Here is a 14714-nt window from a genome sequence, read left to right as displayed (position 1 = left end):
TTAAATATTGGCTGAGATATGACCATCTGAATAAAGATACTCCCTGTTACGATATACGATATCCGATATATCCGGTATCCGTCGTAGTTCAATAAACATGGTCACCATCATCACAAACCTGACTGCCGACTCGTCTATTATCATGAGTATCTACCAAATCTAAGACCCTCGAACTCATCATGGTGGCAGCTGCTGGGATCTTCGAAATCAAGTTTGATTTTTGAAGACACAATTGATCCAGTTCACGACAGTTGGGAAGTATAATTAGCAAAATTATCGTCGATTAGCGATTTGTCACGTCGCACGTTTTCGTATGCATAGTACGTGCATCGTACATACCGCACAGTGTACCGAGACACTGATGCTACTGCATAATCCCGATGAACTCGTACGTGAATGGTGATGTGTGTATGAGCATATAAAGGTTCATAAAGCCTGCTCAGAATAGCCTAATCAAGTTATAACTGTGCTCAATCACTGACACAGGGGTCTGCATAATAACTAAACTAGTAAAGTTTAAATCTAAAATTAAACTAAATCAGAGGTGTGAACATTAAACCTGTTTTCAGATAATATTAACAATAATATCTGGTGTGTGAGGAATTGTCACTGTCGGACATATTGAGTGAGAGTGATCAACATTTTCATTGCATGAGACACCTAATGACATTCACACAGGTGTGAGAGCGTACACAGGTTTACGTGTACGAACCTTATCAACACCAGCCGGTTAGGACCTGTTCACACTAAGATAAACAACACAAAGATTTACACTCATTCATATAATCTGTCGTAACCAATACGCACACGTGACATATACAATGAGTACTAAGTATCCAGAGATGAACTGGGAGGTACCAGACCTACCCGAAGAGTTCAAGCTATTTAAGCAGAGAATGGAGCTTGTGTTGGCAGATCAAGAAATAACTGAAAACAAAAAAAAGGCTATAAAAATCAAAATCGCTGTAGGCAACGAAGGTTTGCGCAGAATCAATGCGTCTGGGCTATCGGAGGCCGACCAAGAAAAACCACAAGAGCTGTGGAAATTATTTGAGAAACAAATAAAGGTAAACATTAACTTTCGGGTCCATCGTCTCGAGCTGATGCGATATCGGCAGAGACAAGATGAGAGCATTGACGCATTCGTTACTCGATGTAGAGACAAAGCCAACACATGCGATTTTGAGGAATCCGAGCTTGCCGAGCGGATAATGGAGGTAGTCATCACCTCAACACCAAGTCTAGAATTCCAGAAATTCCTATTGGACCAGCCTAAAGGATATCAAATCGATGCAATTCTAGTAGAGGGCCGAAAATACGAGGCAGTTGCGGCGAGCAGAAAATGCCTAGAAACGCTTGAGCCGGCTAAAGAAAGCATAGATTCATTCAAGCGGAACCAGGGACGAAAGACGTGTGGAAACTGTGGACGTATCCACAAACCTCGTCAGTGCCCTGCGTACCACGATGTGTGTCGTGCCTGTGACACAAAGGGCCATTGGGCCAAGTTCTGTAGAAAGGCTAAGAACGATCGAAGTCGAAAACCAGATCGTAGATCAGATGACCATAAATCTGATGACCGTCAACCGAAACACGGTAACCAATCACGATCAAAATCAAAGGGTCGAAAGTATAAACCGATAAGTGAAATGGACACTGAACATGATACTAGCACAGATCATGAACATCAACAATCAGCAGGTCCATCAAACTTCGAACATTTTGACACCATACACACGATCGGAACACACACAGTGATCAACTCAAAGGGTACAGTAGCTTTTGCAAACATTGACATCATATGCCCACAGAAATCAGATCAGCATTACCTATATCTGAAGATAGACTCTGGGGCAAGCGCTAATACTATCACAGTACGCACAGCCAAACAAATATATGGTGACAAGTGGAGGCAAGTAGTGAAACGTACACCAGTAAAGCTAGTAGCATATGGCGAAATATCAATACCATGCGTTGGTACACTAGACATAAAGTGTAGATACAAGAGTCCAGAATGGTATACACATACATTCTACGTAGCAGACGTGAATGGACCAGCTATCTTAGGGTTGTTAGGTTGCACAGATCTCGGGATTATCACAATCCACACAATGCACAAGGACACACCTACACATACACCTATCACAAGTGTTAGTGACCTCAAACAAACATACCCAGATCAGTTTGATGCCATAGGAAGCTTTAGCGGGAAAGCAATGCTGCATCTGAAAGATGATGCAGAGCCAACCATAGATGCACCTAGAAAGTGCAGTGTCCATCTGAAGGACAAGATCAAAGCCGAACTAGATAACATGGAGAAGCAAGGAGTCATCAGAAAGATAGAAAACCACACAGATTGGTGTAGCTCGATGACCACCGTTGTGAAGAAAGATGGATCCATACGGATATGTCTTGACCCCAGAAGGTTGAACGATGCCTTGAAAAGGTGTCCACACAAAATTCCAACCTTGGAAGAAATCCAACCAATCTTCGCAGGAGCTCAATTCTTCTCCAAGCTAGACGCAAAGGCTGGATACTGGTCAGTACACCTAGCAGAGGAATGCCAAGACCTGACCACCTTCAGAACACCATTTGGAAGATATTGTTTCCAAAGATTACCCTTCGGCTTATGCACAAGCCAAGACATCTTCCAGCAACACATGGATAGGATCGTCCAGAATGTGCCTGGCTGCGTATGTATCGCAGACGACATTGCCATTGTCGGGAAAACAGAGGAGGAACTACGACGGATACCGGATATATCGGATATCGTATATCGTAACACTCCCCATAGCCATAGGACTCAGGAGCTCAGTGTTATTAGACCGAAAGCTTCAGTCTCTCTAATCGTCGGTTGTTCCACTGAGACTACGTCTGGCTCCACTAGACCTCCGATTATGACAACAAATGTCAGTTTTATTAAAGAAATGACCCAAATCAGATGGTTATTGCTGTCTAAGTGTTATATGCTCTGGCTCCTAATGGTTAGGAGCCAGAGCATATAACACTGAGTTCCCATAGGACATATATTCATTCGGATGGTCATAACTCTGCCAATATTTAACATATTCAATTGGTTTTCCACATTTGGAAATTATTTTTGGTCTTCTTTCGGAATATGAAGAAAAAATTGAGAAATTCTAAAAATAGATTTTTGATGACGTCACACTTCACCAATCTATAGAGACTGAACGATCGCCTATGCCAGCCTATGTTGAAGATATCACGGCTAGATTTTAGCCACTAGGCCCCTCCCACAAACATGAACAAACTTGCCACGGCCGTATTGTTATGCCCCCAAAATCCCCCAAAATGTCATTTTAACTCGTCCATATCCAATTTTAAATTAGGCCTAGGCTATAATACATCGGTTCCACTTACTAACTTGATTGAAATAATCCGTTTAATGGTCCCTTTTAAGGAAATTATGGGTCAAAATCCACATCCATGTTGAAAATCTTGCAAGCCGTGATGGCCTGTAAAATCATCCCCCCTGATATTACAAAAAAAAAGAGAAAAAAAGGAAGAAGAAGAAGAAGAAAAAATGTGATTGTTTCAATTTCAGCATAATGCATGAGAAATTAGTTATTTTTTTATGTATGTATAACTGTATAGCCTACACGTATACAGTATGTCACCATCATTAAGAGTAGTTGCACGACGTGCGCGAACAAGCACTTCATAAACTTCAGAATAATTTTGCGTTATTTTGCAAGGTATTGTAGCCCAGACGTAAAGTGCGCCAGCGCGCGAGCGCTTAAAAAGTGCAATCATGTACAGTAGATGCCCGGCTCCCACTAAGTGTTTTTTAGGGAACGCGTATGCTCGTTCCCTCCCTTTAAAAGCACCCCCCCCCCCTACCCTATCTCAGGACTGCCAACATTTCTGAATCCCCCTTTCGCCGGCTTTTCGCTGGCTTTTCCTGCCTTGGAGACCCCCCCCCCAAAAAAAAAAAATTAAAAAATCTGGAACACTGCTAAATGTACCACACCCCTCCCCCCCAATTTCAGGTGAGCTCTAGTCGATCGAGGGGTCTGGGGGCCAATGCTTTTACTTTTCGAAATAATCCTGAATGAGCTTTCAAAGCTAGCAGGAATTTCAGGAATTTGATCACGGGATTTGATCAATTTTTCTATGATATTCAAGATATTTTATAACCTCCTTTTTACATTTCTCAGGAGTCCAAAGAGAGAGAGGAAACCCCCCCCCCCTTTTTAAAGAAATTAAGAGTCGAGAATGGTACAACGAATCGTCTTCTGTCTCTAATGATTTAATGAAACGTAAAAGTTTCTGCGCTTTGCGCAGGAGGGGGGAAGGGAAAAACTAAATTCAAATGAGGATTAAAAGTCGAGAACGGTACAACAAATCGTCTTCTTTCTCTAATGATTTAATGAAACGTAAAAGTTTCCGCGCTTCGCGGAGGAGGGGGGAAGGGAAAAAACTAAATTCAGATGAGGATTAAAAGTCGAGAACGGTACAACGAATCGTCTTCTTTCTCTAATAGTGTTTGTTGTTTGTTCGTTTGTGTGTGTGTGTTGTTCGCTTGTATGTGTGGGTGTGTTGTGTGTTGTGCGTGCGCGATCTAAGGCTGTGCACAACAGTGTAATGAGGTACCCGAGTACACTCCCATGCTTACAAGCGAATACTCGAGTATTCGGACACCTTGTTTTTTTAAAAAAAAATTAAATTTTTTTTTGAATTTTTTTGAATTTTTTGATTTTTTTTGGATTTTTTTTGGATTTTTTTTTTTTTTTTTGCCACCACCATACATACCACTGGAGCAGTATCCCAGTTCTGTCGCCGAAAACGCATGCAATTTTACTTTGAGTTGCAGTTGAAGGCGCCGATTTAATAATAATAATAACAGTGAACAATGCTGTTTTAAAAACCAAAGATGGCAGAATAATCCATTTTCCTCCAAGTCCAAGCAGAAATCCAGACATTTGGTCCCAGTTTCTGAGTAGTGAGTTTGACAGTGCTTGAGTTGGGAAACATTTTTACCGACGGCACCATGCCAGCAGCCGCCGCTCACCCAGGCACGGGTAAGCGTCGGCCTGGACATTTAAATTTTTTTTTTTTTTTTTTTTTTTTTTTTTTGCGGCCGAATATTTGGGTACGAGAAATCGTACCCGAGTAGTTGTCAACCGTGCGGGTACTCGAGCATTCGACTACCCTTCACAGCCTTAGCGCGATCGCGCGCACTTGCGTAAATTAGTGTGGGCATGTGCTCGTGCTAGTATGTGATGGCTATCGCCGATCATCCCCCCCACTCCTCGGTACGGATTTACGCCCCTGGTTTCAACTACCGTCTATTTGGGAATAATTTTGACAAACTGGCAATTTTTATCCCTCTTATTTCTTCAACCCTGTGTATTTTGTTCACTGTGCTGCACTATGCCCATTGATGTGTTGTGCACAGCATCCAGCTTCCAGTACAGTTTCTGTTTTCGTTGATGGCTAACTAAAGTACATAATCAGGTGGGCTGTATAACGTACAGACCACCTTATAATTTCGTTAGAATTGCCTTTATTATTTATTTATTTATTAAATATTTTTCTTATTTCTAACCACTTTTTTGTTAGCAAGATAACTTGAAAATGGCTCGATCAAATGCCTTGAAATTTGGCACACATATGTATAGGTATATGTACAAAGCACAATAACGTTTTCAACATTGACCTTCACTGATTACGTCATCTAGGCGCCATTTTGTAAAAAACAACTCATGATCATATCTTCATAACCAAAAGCTATTTCTCATTCATATTTATCATGATCGAGGTCAATATCCGTCCGGTCAATTTCAGGTCAAATAACGCGCACGTGCGCGTACGTCCGCGCGTCAATGCGCGCGCAAAATGTTAAAATGCTCAAAATCGTCTCAAAATCATTTTCCATACGTTTTAGGCCATTCTAAGCATTTTATAAAAAATCGCTCACGCACGCATGCGCGCGCGTCAAACTATTACACAACATAGAATCGCCATTTTTTTTCTTTCATAATATTGCACATATTTTTACAATTAAATTGATACCATGTTTATCTCTTTATGACTATTAATAACGGAATGATCACCTGTTTAACATAAATTTCCGTGCGCGCGAGCTCTTGTAATACATATCCAGAGCTGCCAACTAGTACGGATTTTCCGTAATTGGTACGGAAATCAACGGCAATTACGGAAGCACGGAAACCCCTTCAAAAATTACGGATTCCCCGATTTCTGGACATGCCTATGTATTAACACATGCATTATGCATATGCGAGTGTTTTAGCGGTAATGATCGCGATACTTCCCGGGCCTCGGCCCGGTGGTTAACTTTTGAGCGCACGGAAATATCATCCGCGCCTCAGCCACGACCACTGCACACACATGTAGCTACCATCGAAAGATATGTACACCGCCCTGCCTATATGGGCTGCGTGTGCTAGCTTTCAGCATGCAATATATATCGGGGAGACGGCAAACTCGTCCCAAGTCCATTTAGCCACCTTGCAAACCAACCCGTACGGTACCATGTCCATGTGTAGTTTATAGCAGGTCTACAATTTTTTTCCCCTTAGTGATGGGTTCTCATTGTTATGATAATAAAAGTACGACTCGACTAATGATGAAGATGATGATGATGATGATGATGATGATAATTGTCATAAGGAAAATGAATGTACTTCCTTGATTAAACTTGAATTTATATTCAACAATTATTGTCATTGTGTTTTATTTCACATTATTTGTTGGATCATGTTTATTCATTTCATTTTATTCATATACCCCTTTTCATTGTTGATAACAAAATATGATACACGAATAAATTTTGAATGAGCTGACACACAAAGTTTTGACCGATACGAAAGCGCATGCATGGTGGATGTGCTGAAACAAGTGGCACGATATTTATCTGGGCGAAATATGCATTGGCCGAGTGTTACACTACCGCATGTGCAGCAGGTCGGCCGTGGTCGCGTCAAACTTCGAGTAACCGACGGAGAAAAATGACTTCAACTTCATCGAAGAAGCGTTCTAAAAAACTGCAAACCTTCTCAGGTGATTACACCAAGAAATGGTCATGCATTGTTCCGTCGAAAAGGAATACAAACAGTGCCTGTTGTACACATTGCTCATCCGATTTTGGAATTGGTCATGGCGGTTCGAACGATATCCAGGTACATCTGAAGTCGGTGAAGCACCGGACTGCAGCGGCGGAGGCAAGTTCCAATTCCCGCAGTCATGACATCGCCCAGTTTTTCGTCGCAAAGGACAATTCTGTCACGAACGCCGAAGTGAAGTTTACTCAATTTTTGATAGAGCACAACATCGCGTTTTCAGCAGCAGACCACCTTTCACAACTTGTCAAAAATGCCTTCCCTGACAGTAAAATTGCAAGTAAATACGCGTGCCGTCGCTCCAAGGCTACAGCAATCGCAAGAACTTTGGGACAGGAAACAAAAGGTAAATAAATATTGAAAATTGCATTTTAGATTTAAAGGGAATCTACTGTCGTGGGAAAAGTGACAAAAGTTATTGTGAGCTTCCAGATTAATATCATGGCATGCTATTTAGGAAGAATATTATAATAAAAAGGCCCACTGTCAATGATTGCTCTTAAATTGTTCTCATACATGTACATGTAGTCGTAATAATAATATGACAATAAACAGCTGAAATGTGCGGGCCGCACAGTTGAATGTAGTCCCATACATGCATTTCTGTGTGCAGTGCATGTGACTCTCATCATAATTGAGTTAATTTCTTATTATTTTGGTCATTCCAAAACCTTATAGCATACAACAATTCTTAGTTGAAGTGTAATCAACCTTTCCCAATCACTCAGAGAGTTTCTTCCACAATTAAATTTCACGACCACGACAGTAATTTCCCTTTAAATTGAACATGTGAAGTACATAATGGGAATGAAAGCCAGGGCTCTGTCTCAAAAAGAAATGACAATTATTAACCTAAAAAAATTATTGTGTGTAGATTAGTTGTAGTCTGTAGAATTTGAAGTTAGATTAAAAGTAAAGACACTATGATTATCACAATTGTTGTGTTATTGTTAAATAAATGCTCAGGTCAGAATAACATAATTTTATATTGCTTGCTTACTTAATGGTTGTGTGTATCCCTTCTCGCCATGCCCATTGTAAGCATTTAATAAAAAATTATAAGAAATAAAATTCAAATTTACACAACAATGTCCCCTTTGACTTTTTTTGGTGCAGTCAATTATCAAGATTTAGATCATGTCGCTACAGTACAGGTGTTGATATATGTACTATGTTTGCCAATTGTGCCGATAGGCTTTAACTGTGCACAATATTCCCCCCCCCCCCCACTAAACGCAAGTGGTATGCATCTGTTCTCAATGGGAAATGCACATGTATATTAAATTTAAAAAAAAAAATTTGTTCTGTCATAAAAACCAATGATCAATATAATTAAGTTTTTACCTGTTAATTCCTCACTTCTGTAAGGGAGACCTTGCCCTGTGCATGTTGAACACGTTATAATGCTTAGTAAAAACAGATATCTAATGCATGAACTAGGGAATGTGAATATGCTTATCCACATTTATCAACAAATTTTATCTGACCTGATCGTCATAATGTACATGTTTTCCCTTTTTACATTGCAGGGGACATCATCCGCAAGATACGTGAGAAGCCCTTCTCAATTTCGACAGATGGGAGCTCCGATAGGGGGGCAGATGAGCAACTCTACCCCATACTTGTAAGATACTTCGATGATGATGCACAACATGTTGTGACCGTTCTCTTAGAAATAGCGACAACAAAGGGGAGTTCCACAGGGAAAAATATCTTCCAACTTCTTGATCAAGCACTCACAGAGAACAAAATTCCATGGAAAAATGTTACATGTTTTTCTGCTGACAACGCGGCTGTAATGATGGGAGTGCACAACGGGGTTGCTGCTTTTGTGAGAGAGAAGAATCCTGAAGTGTATGTTAATGGCTGCGTATGTCATTTGCTTCACCTAGCAGCTGAGAAAGGGGCCCAGCAACTTCCATCAAGTCCAGTTGATCTCCTGATACCAATCTTCTACTACCTAGAGAAATCTAGCAAGAGGCACAAGGCATTCCGTGAAGTGCAGTCATGCTGTGATGTCAAGCAACATGCAATTCTTAAGCATGTGTGTACCAGGTGGTTGTCCTTGGAGCAGGCCTTGAACAGACTTATTGAACAATGGGTTCCTCTGGTTGAGTTCTTCCGGAGTGAATCTGAAACTTCATCATCTTCTGCGCAAAAGAAGAAGAGTGTCCAGTCGAAGACTACAGCTAAAAAGGTTCAACCACAACCCCAACCCCAGAAAAAGAACACTGGAAATGCCAAAGTTTCTGTGACCAGTTCTAAGCCTGTGTCTGGAAAGGCAAGCACAAGTTCTGAATCATCATCTGGAACAAAGAGAAAGATTGAAGACTCACATCAGAATAGAGGGAAACAGCTAAAACCTTCTAGTAGCCATCAAGTCCATCAACCATCCCAGAAGAAGAGCTCTGGCTATATAATTCCCCATATTGCCAAAACTTCAAGCTCAAAGCCTGCATTGGGAAAATCAAGCACAACTCCTGCATCTGTGTCAAAGGCATCAACGAGTAAAAGTTCCCCTGTGGTCACAAAAACTTTGTCTTCTCATGGTACAGCTCCAAGTACATCTGCATTTCCCTCTACTTCTTCTATTGGGAAGAAAGCCAGTGATGTGACCAAAAAAGACCTCCCCAAAGGAACCAAAGTTGGATCAGGAAAGGTGAAAATGCCACCCCCAAGATCAAGTTGGGCTCCATCATCACAGAAGACAGGTCAGGTGTTTGCAGGCACAGAGCATGCTGTGAGCAAGACCTCCCAAGAAGTCCCAGCAACGTCTAAGGCAGCTGCTATCTATGACAAACTGACAAATGATGAGAATAAACTATATTGCTTATTTCTCCAGCACAACATTCCTTTGTTCACTGTACTGAATTTAGAGCTCCAAGAAGAATCACCCAAGATTCATGTTCTACTTGATAGACTTCAGGCCTTTCTTCAAAATGTTTTGACAAGATTTGTTAAGCCTAAAGTGCTGATGGCATCGTCTCAAGAGTGTGACTACAAAACAAATGACAATCAGCGTGAAGACAACGACTTGGTGATTGGTTCTAAAGTGAGAGAGTTGCTTCAAAGCGGAAACTTCAGTGATGGCCAGAAGAGGAAGTTCTTCTCATCCGTGAGTACTATATATCAGTCTGCAACTATGTTCGGAGCAAATTTCCGTTGAAGGATCCACTTCTCATGCATGCTAGAGTGGCCAATCTTGAAAGGCGACAGGAAACGCCCTTTGTGTCAGTGGAGTATTTTGTTCGGAGATTCCACTTCATGGAAGATGATATTGACACACTTGAACTGGAATATGCCTCCTACCAGAGTGATCCTTCCGTGGACAAGATTGATGCTTCAAAAGCAGACTTGGCATGGGTGGCAGTATCTCAGCTCAAAGATCCCACCAGTGGGCAGTTTCGCTATGCTCATCTAGTGCAAGTCATGATGCTGATTCTTTCGATATCACACAGTAATGCTTCAGATGAGAGGCTGTTCAGCTTGGTGAGGAAGAACAAGACCGAGTTTAGGGCCAGTTTGAGTACTGCAACATTGAGTGATGTTCTCACTCAGAAGGCAACATGCCAGTCCAAAGGACAAAACTGTCATGACATGAAATTCAGCGATCAACTGCTAACCAAATGTAAGGGAGCTGCAATGGCTTTCTGCAAACAGTGATAAACTATTATAACCAAATGTAAGGGAGCTGCAATGTGTTTCTGCAAACAAGCAAGCTACAGTGTGACTGGACATTTATGATTTGCACATATTATTACATGCAATTCAGTGATAAACTCTTAACCAAATGTAAGGGAGCTGCAATGTGTTTCTGCAAACAGTGAGAAAGCAAGCAAGCAAGCTACAGTGTGACTGGACATTTATGATTTGCACATATTATGACATGCAATTCAGTGATAAACTCTTAACCAAATGTAAGGGAGCTGCATTGTGTTTCTGCAAACAGTGAGAAAGCAAGCAAGCAAGCATACAGTGTACGTGACTGGACAGTTATGTTACTTAGGTAAGAGTTGTTCCATTATGTTTGTAGAGCCTCTATGTTAATTGTAAAAACCTGAAGTGAATATACACACGTAAGTGAAACAGGGTAATGATACATCAATCCTCTAATAACCATTGTTTTTTTTATAGCACTTAAAATGATGTTATAAACAGAATGCTCTTGTTTTTACTTCAAGTCCTGTCATTCAGAGTGATGCTATTACCATGGTACTAGTAGTTTGTGTTGTGGTGTTGTGTGCAGCTCTACAATGTACGTGCAAATGCAGTCTTCTTGATGTTGAAAGCGCCGCGCTTGAAATTACTGATTTCCATCCAAAATTACTGATTTTTAGCTTTCAGATTACTGATTTTGGTTTCAGAGGTTGGCAGCTCTGCATATCATAAATGGGCAAAAAGATGCCTATACAAAATCCATTGTAGCTCTTTAGGATGCAAGGTGACCCCAATTTTTGTCTTCTTATTGTGATAGAATATGAATTGGAGATATGATTTCAAGTCTCATTTGACCCTTACTTTTCTCATGACGTCATCATAATGGCCTCCGAACTCATAATTTCAATTTGCATATTATGATGTCAGCATATTTTTCAAAAATTGATTGCATCTCTGTAAATATTGATCGATTTTCTTCCAAATTTCGATATGTTCTAGCTGAGACAATTCATTACAAATGTAGTTTACAACATTTTTCATTTTTGACAAAGGAATCATGGCGTATTTTTGCGATTAAAGGAGGCATGTCAATTTTTCACTTTTTGCGTGTATTCTCTATGGGACATGACTTTTTCTCAAAACTGGATTCTACATTCCCGTCTTTCGCGAGCAATATCTCCGTCGTTTTAGCTTCGTTTACGCTGAACTTTGAGTATGATGTAGCTGAGACAATTAGCTATCTCAAATGTGCCCTTCATTTTGTCTAAAATTTTAGTTGGACCAGCCCACCTATACTTGTTCTAAACAAGTATTACAAATCTAGTTTATTTTTCTTATTTTGAACCACTTTTTTGTTAGCAAGATAACTTGACAATGGCTCAATCAAATAATTTGAAATTTAGCACACATATGTATAGGCATTTGAACAAAGCAAGGTAAGGTTTTTAACCTTGACCTTGACTGATGACGTCATCTAGGCGCCATTTTGTGAAATTTTCTGAAAATAAACTCTTGATCATATCTTCATAACCAAAGGTTATTTCTCATTCATATTTATCATGATCAAGGTCAATATCAGTCCGGTCAATTTCAGGTCAAAAAATGCGCGCGTGCGCGTACGTCCGCGCGTCAGTGCGCGCGCAAAAATTTTATATGCTCAAAATCGTCTCAAAATCATTTTGGATACGTTTCAGGTCATTTTAAGCATTTTATAAAAAATCGCGCGTACGAGCATGCGCGCGCGTTTTCGCGCGTAACACCATTACAAAACATAGAATCGCCATTTTTTTTTCTTTCATGATATTTCTCATATTTTTTCGAGGATTTTGATACCATGTTTATCTCTTTATGACCATTAATAACAAGATGAGCGTCAATTCAAGATAAATGTCCGTGCGTGCGAGCTCTTTTATTACATAGTATATATGGGCAAAAGCATGCCTATACAAAATCCATTATAGCTCTTTGGAATGAACTGTGACCTTCAATTTGTTTTCATATTTAGATAAAGTATGAGTCAGAGATATATGATTCCATGTCTCATTTTGCCATTAAGTGTATCATGACATCATCATAATGGCCTTGGAACTCAAAATACGAATTTGCATATTATGACGTCAGCATATTTATGTAAAATTAATTGTATCTCTGTATATATTGATCGATTTTCTTCAAAATTTTGATATGTTGTAGCTAAGATAATTCTCTACAAGTTCAATAGTAATCATTTTTCATTTTGATGACGTCATCAGAGTAAAAATTTCGATTAAAGGCCTCATGTCAGAAATTTCACAATTTGCGTGTTATGACTATAGAAGGTGAATTTCGTTCACGTAATGAATCTACATGATATTGTTTATGAATTTTTAAGTAGTTTGTCGCTTATTTTTGCTCTATTTTGTTTTAAATTTTAGTTGACCAGCCCACCTATACTTGTTCCAAACAAGTATTATATGTCTAGTTATTACTGTTTTCGTTTATTCATAACTCAAGTTCATATTATCGTTCTATTCTAGATAACCATGGACAAGACTGTCACCCATGATGGTAAGAAAGCAAAACATATATTCAACATTTTAAATTGAAAATATGTTAAGACTACATTGCATGAATATGTAGGAAAATCTACTATAGCTGAGTAATGAACAAAGAAAATTCTGTCCAAAGAATTAGGTTGGTTAAAGGTAATACAAAGTTTTGGGAAATTTGAAAATTGGCTGGATAGTAAGCAAATAACTACCGTTGGTGAAGGTGATGGGACAAACTATCACTTCCGAGGCGATTTGGATGTAGCTACATGTATCTTTCCGAAGCGAAGCTGAGGAAAGATAACGTATACATTCTGATCGACGAGGAAGTGATAGTTTGCCATCGCCTGAAACCAAAAGGTGATTATTTGCTTTATATTCCACATCTAAAAACAATATAACTACAACAAGAAAAGGACGTGTATGCATCTACATGAAAGACACCAGGCCCAAATTCACACCAAAAAGGTTAAAAGTTTAACCCAACCCCTTGAGGGTACAGTGCGCGCATGTGTTTGCTTTAATTGCGCTCATTGGTAATGCGCGCTTAATTACGCCTATTTTAGTGCGCTTTTGGATAATCTTCAGTGAAAGTGCATTGCCCTTTGTAGATAGTACCTTTATCTTCAGTAAAAGTGCGTTGCCCTTTGTAGATAGTAGTACTATCTACAAAGCGCAACGAACTTTTTGCTTCTCCCATCAATGATGGGCGAACTATCTTTGATCACGTGATTTACTTATGACCAATCGTAGAGCAAGATTCTTAGTATGTGGAATATAATGATTCTTAACAATTTTGATATATTTGGATGCTCCTGGGGATGTATTATAAGCATTAAAAAAAATAGCCCCCGCAAGAACACACTTCTGCATTAAAAATTTACCAGTGCTCCCGGTAAATTTGATGAATTTCAAATAGCGCTCACGGCCATACAATTGTAGCTGCAACCATAAAAATCTCAGAATATGTAGTTGTGATATATAATTTCCAAAATGGGAATATAGCCAATCGGTTGATTTTAGTCAAAAACAATTGCTTCAGGGCCTAATTAATATCTTGACCTTGAGAGGGAGCTATACAACATAAAGAGTTTATTATTTATAATTTCATAACTTTAGACTCAATTTCAACCGCGACAACGATCACTGAATATTGTAAGACCGCATATGCTTCTAATATGTTCATTTGAACTAAATTCATGACCCCATACCAAAACTTTGTATTACCTTTAAACTGTTCTTGGTATTTTTTACTGGTATGTTGCTCTTCAGAGCACTGCAAAAAATTTTTTTTTGTTTTTTTGTTGCCTGTATCTCTTGCAAATGAAGTTCCATTGAAATGTTAATGACATGAGAGATACTTTATTTATTGACCATTGAGATTTAGGCCATAAGTATAACAATCTCATAACCTACATTGTAAATG

General features: G+C 39.5%; 1 protein-coding gene across 1 annotated transcript; it reads left to right on the top strand.

The window, feature by feature from the left end:
* Positions 1-6706: 6706 nt before the first annotated feature.
* LOC100891872 lies at positions 6707-10766 on the top strand. Its single transcript, XM_030983580.1, has 3 exons — positions 6707-7449; positions 8633-10218; positions 10272-10766. The coding sequence occupies exons 1-3, from the start codon at positions 6858-6860 to the stop codon at positions 10764-10766; spliced, it is 2673 nt and encodes an 890-aa protein (XP_030839440.1). The 5' UTR covers positions 6707-6857.
* Positions 10767-14714: the final 3948 nt, after the last annotated feature.

The sequence above is a fragment of the Strongylocentrotus purpuratus genome, unplaced genomic scaffold, assembly GCF_000002235.5.
Source record: "Strongylocentrotus purpuratus isolate Spur 01 unplaced genomic scaffold, Spur_5.0 spur5_scaffold_13, whole genome shotgun sequence".
Lineage (NCBI taxonomy): Eukaryota > Metazoa > Echinodermata > Echinoidea > Camarodonta > Strongylocentrotidae > Strongylocentrotus > Strongylocentrotus purpuratus.
This window is presented reverse-complemented; position numbering and strand designations above follow the sequence as displayed.

Bases quoted from the DNA above. Each gene is read 5' to 3' on its own strand.
- LOC100891872 (XM_030983580.1), top strand. From the start codon at position 6,858: ATGCATGGTGGATGTGCTGAAACAAGTGGCACGATATTTATCTGGGCG. The intron at 7,450-8,632 runs GTAAATAAATAT...TTTACATTGCAG, and splicing joins TTTGGGACAGGAAACAAAAG to GGGACATCATCCGCAAGATA. The intron at 10,219-10,271 runs GTGAGTACTATA...TTTCCGTTGAAG, and splicing joins AGAGGAAGTTCTTCTCATCC to GATCCACTTCTCATGCATGC.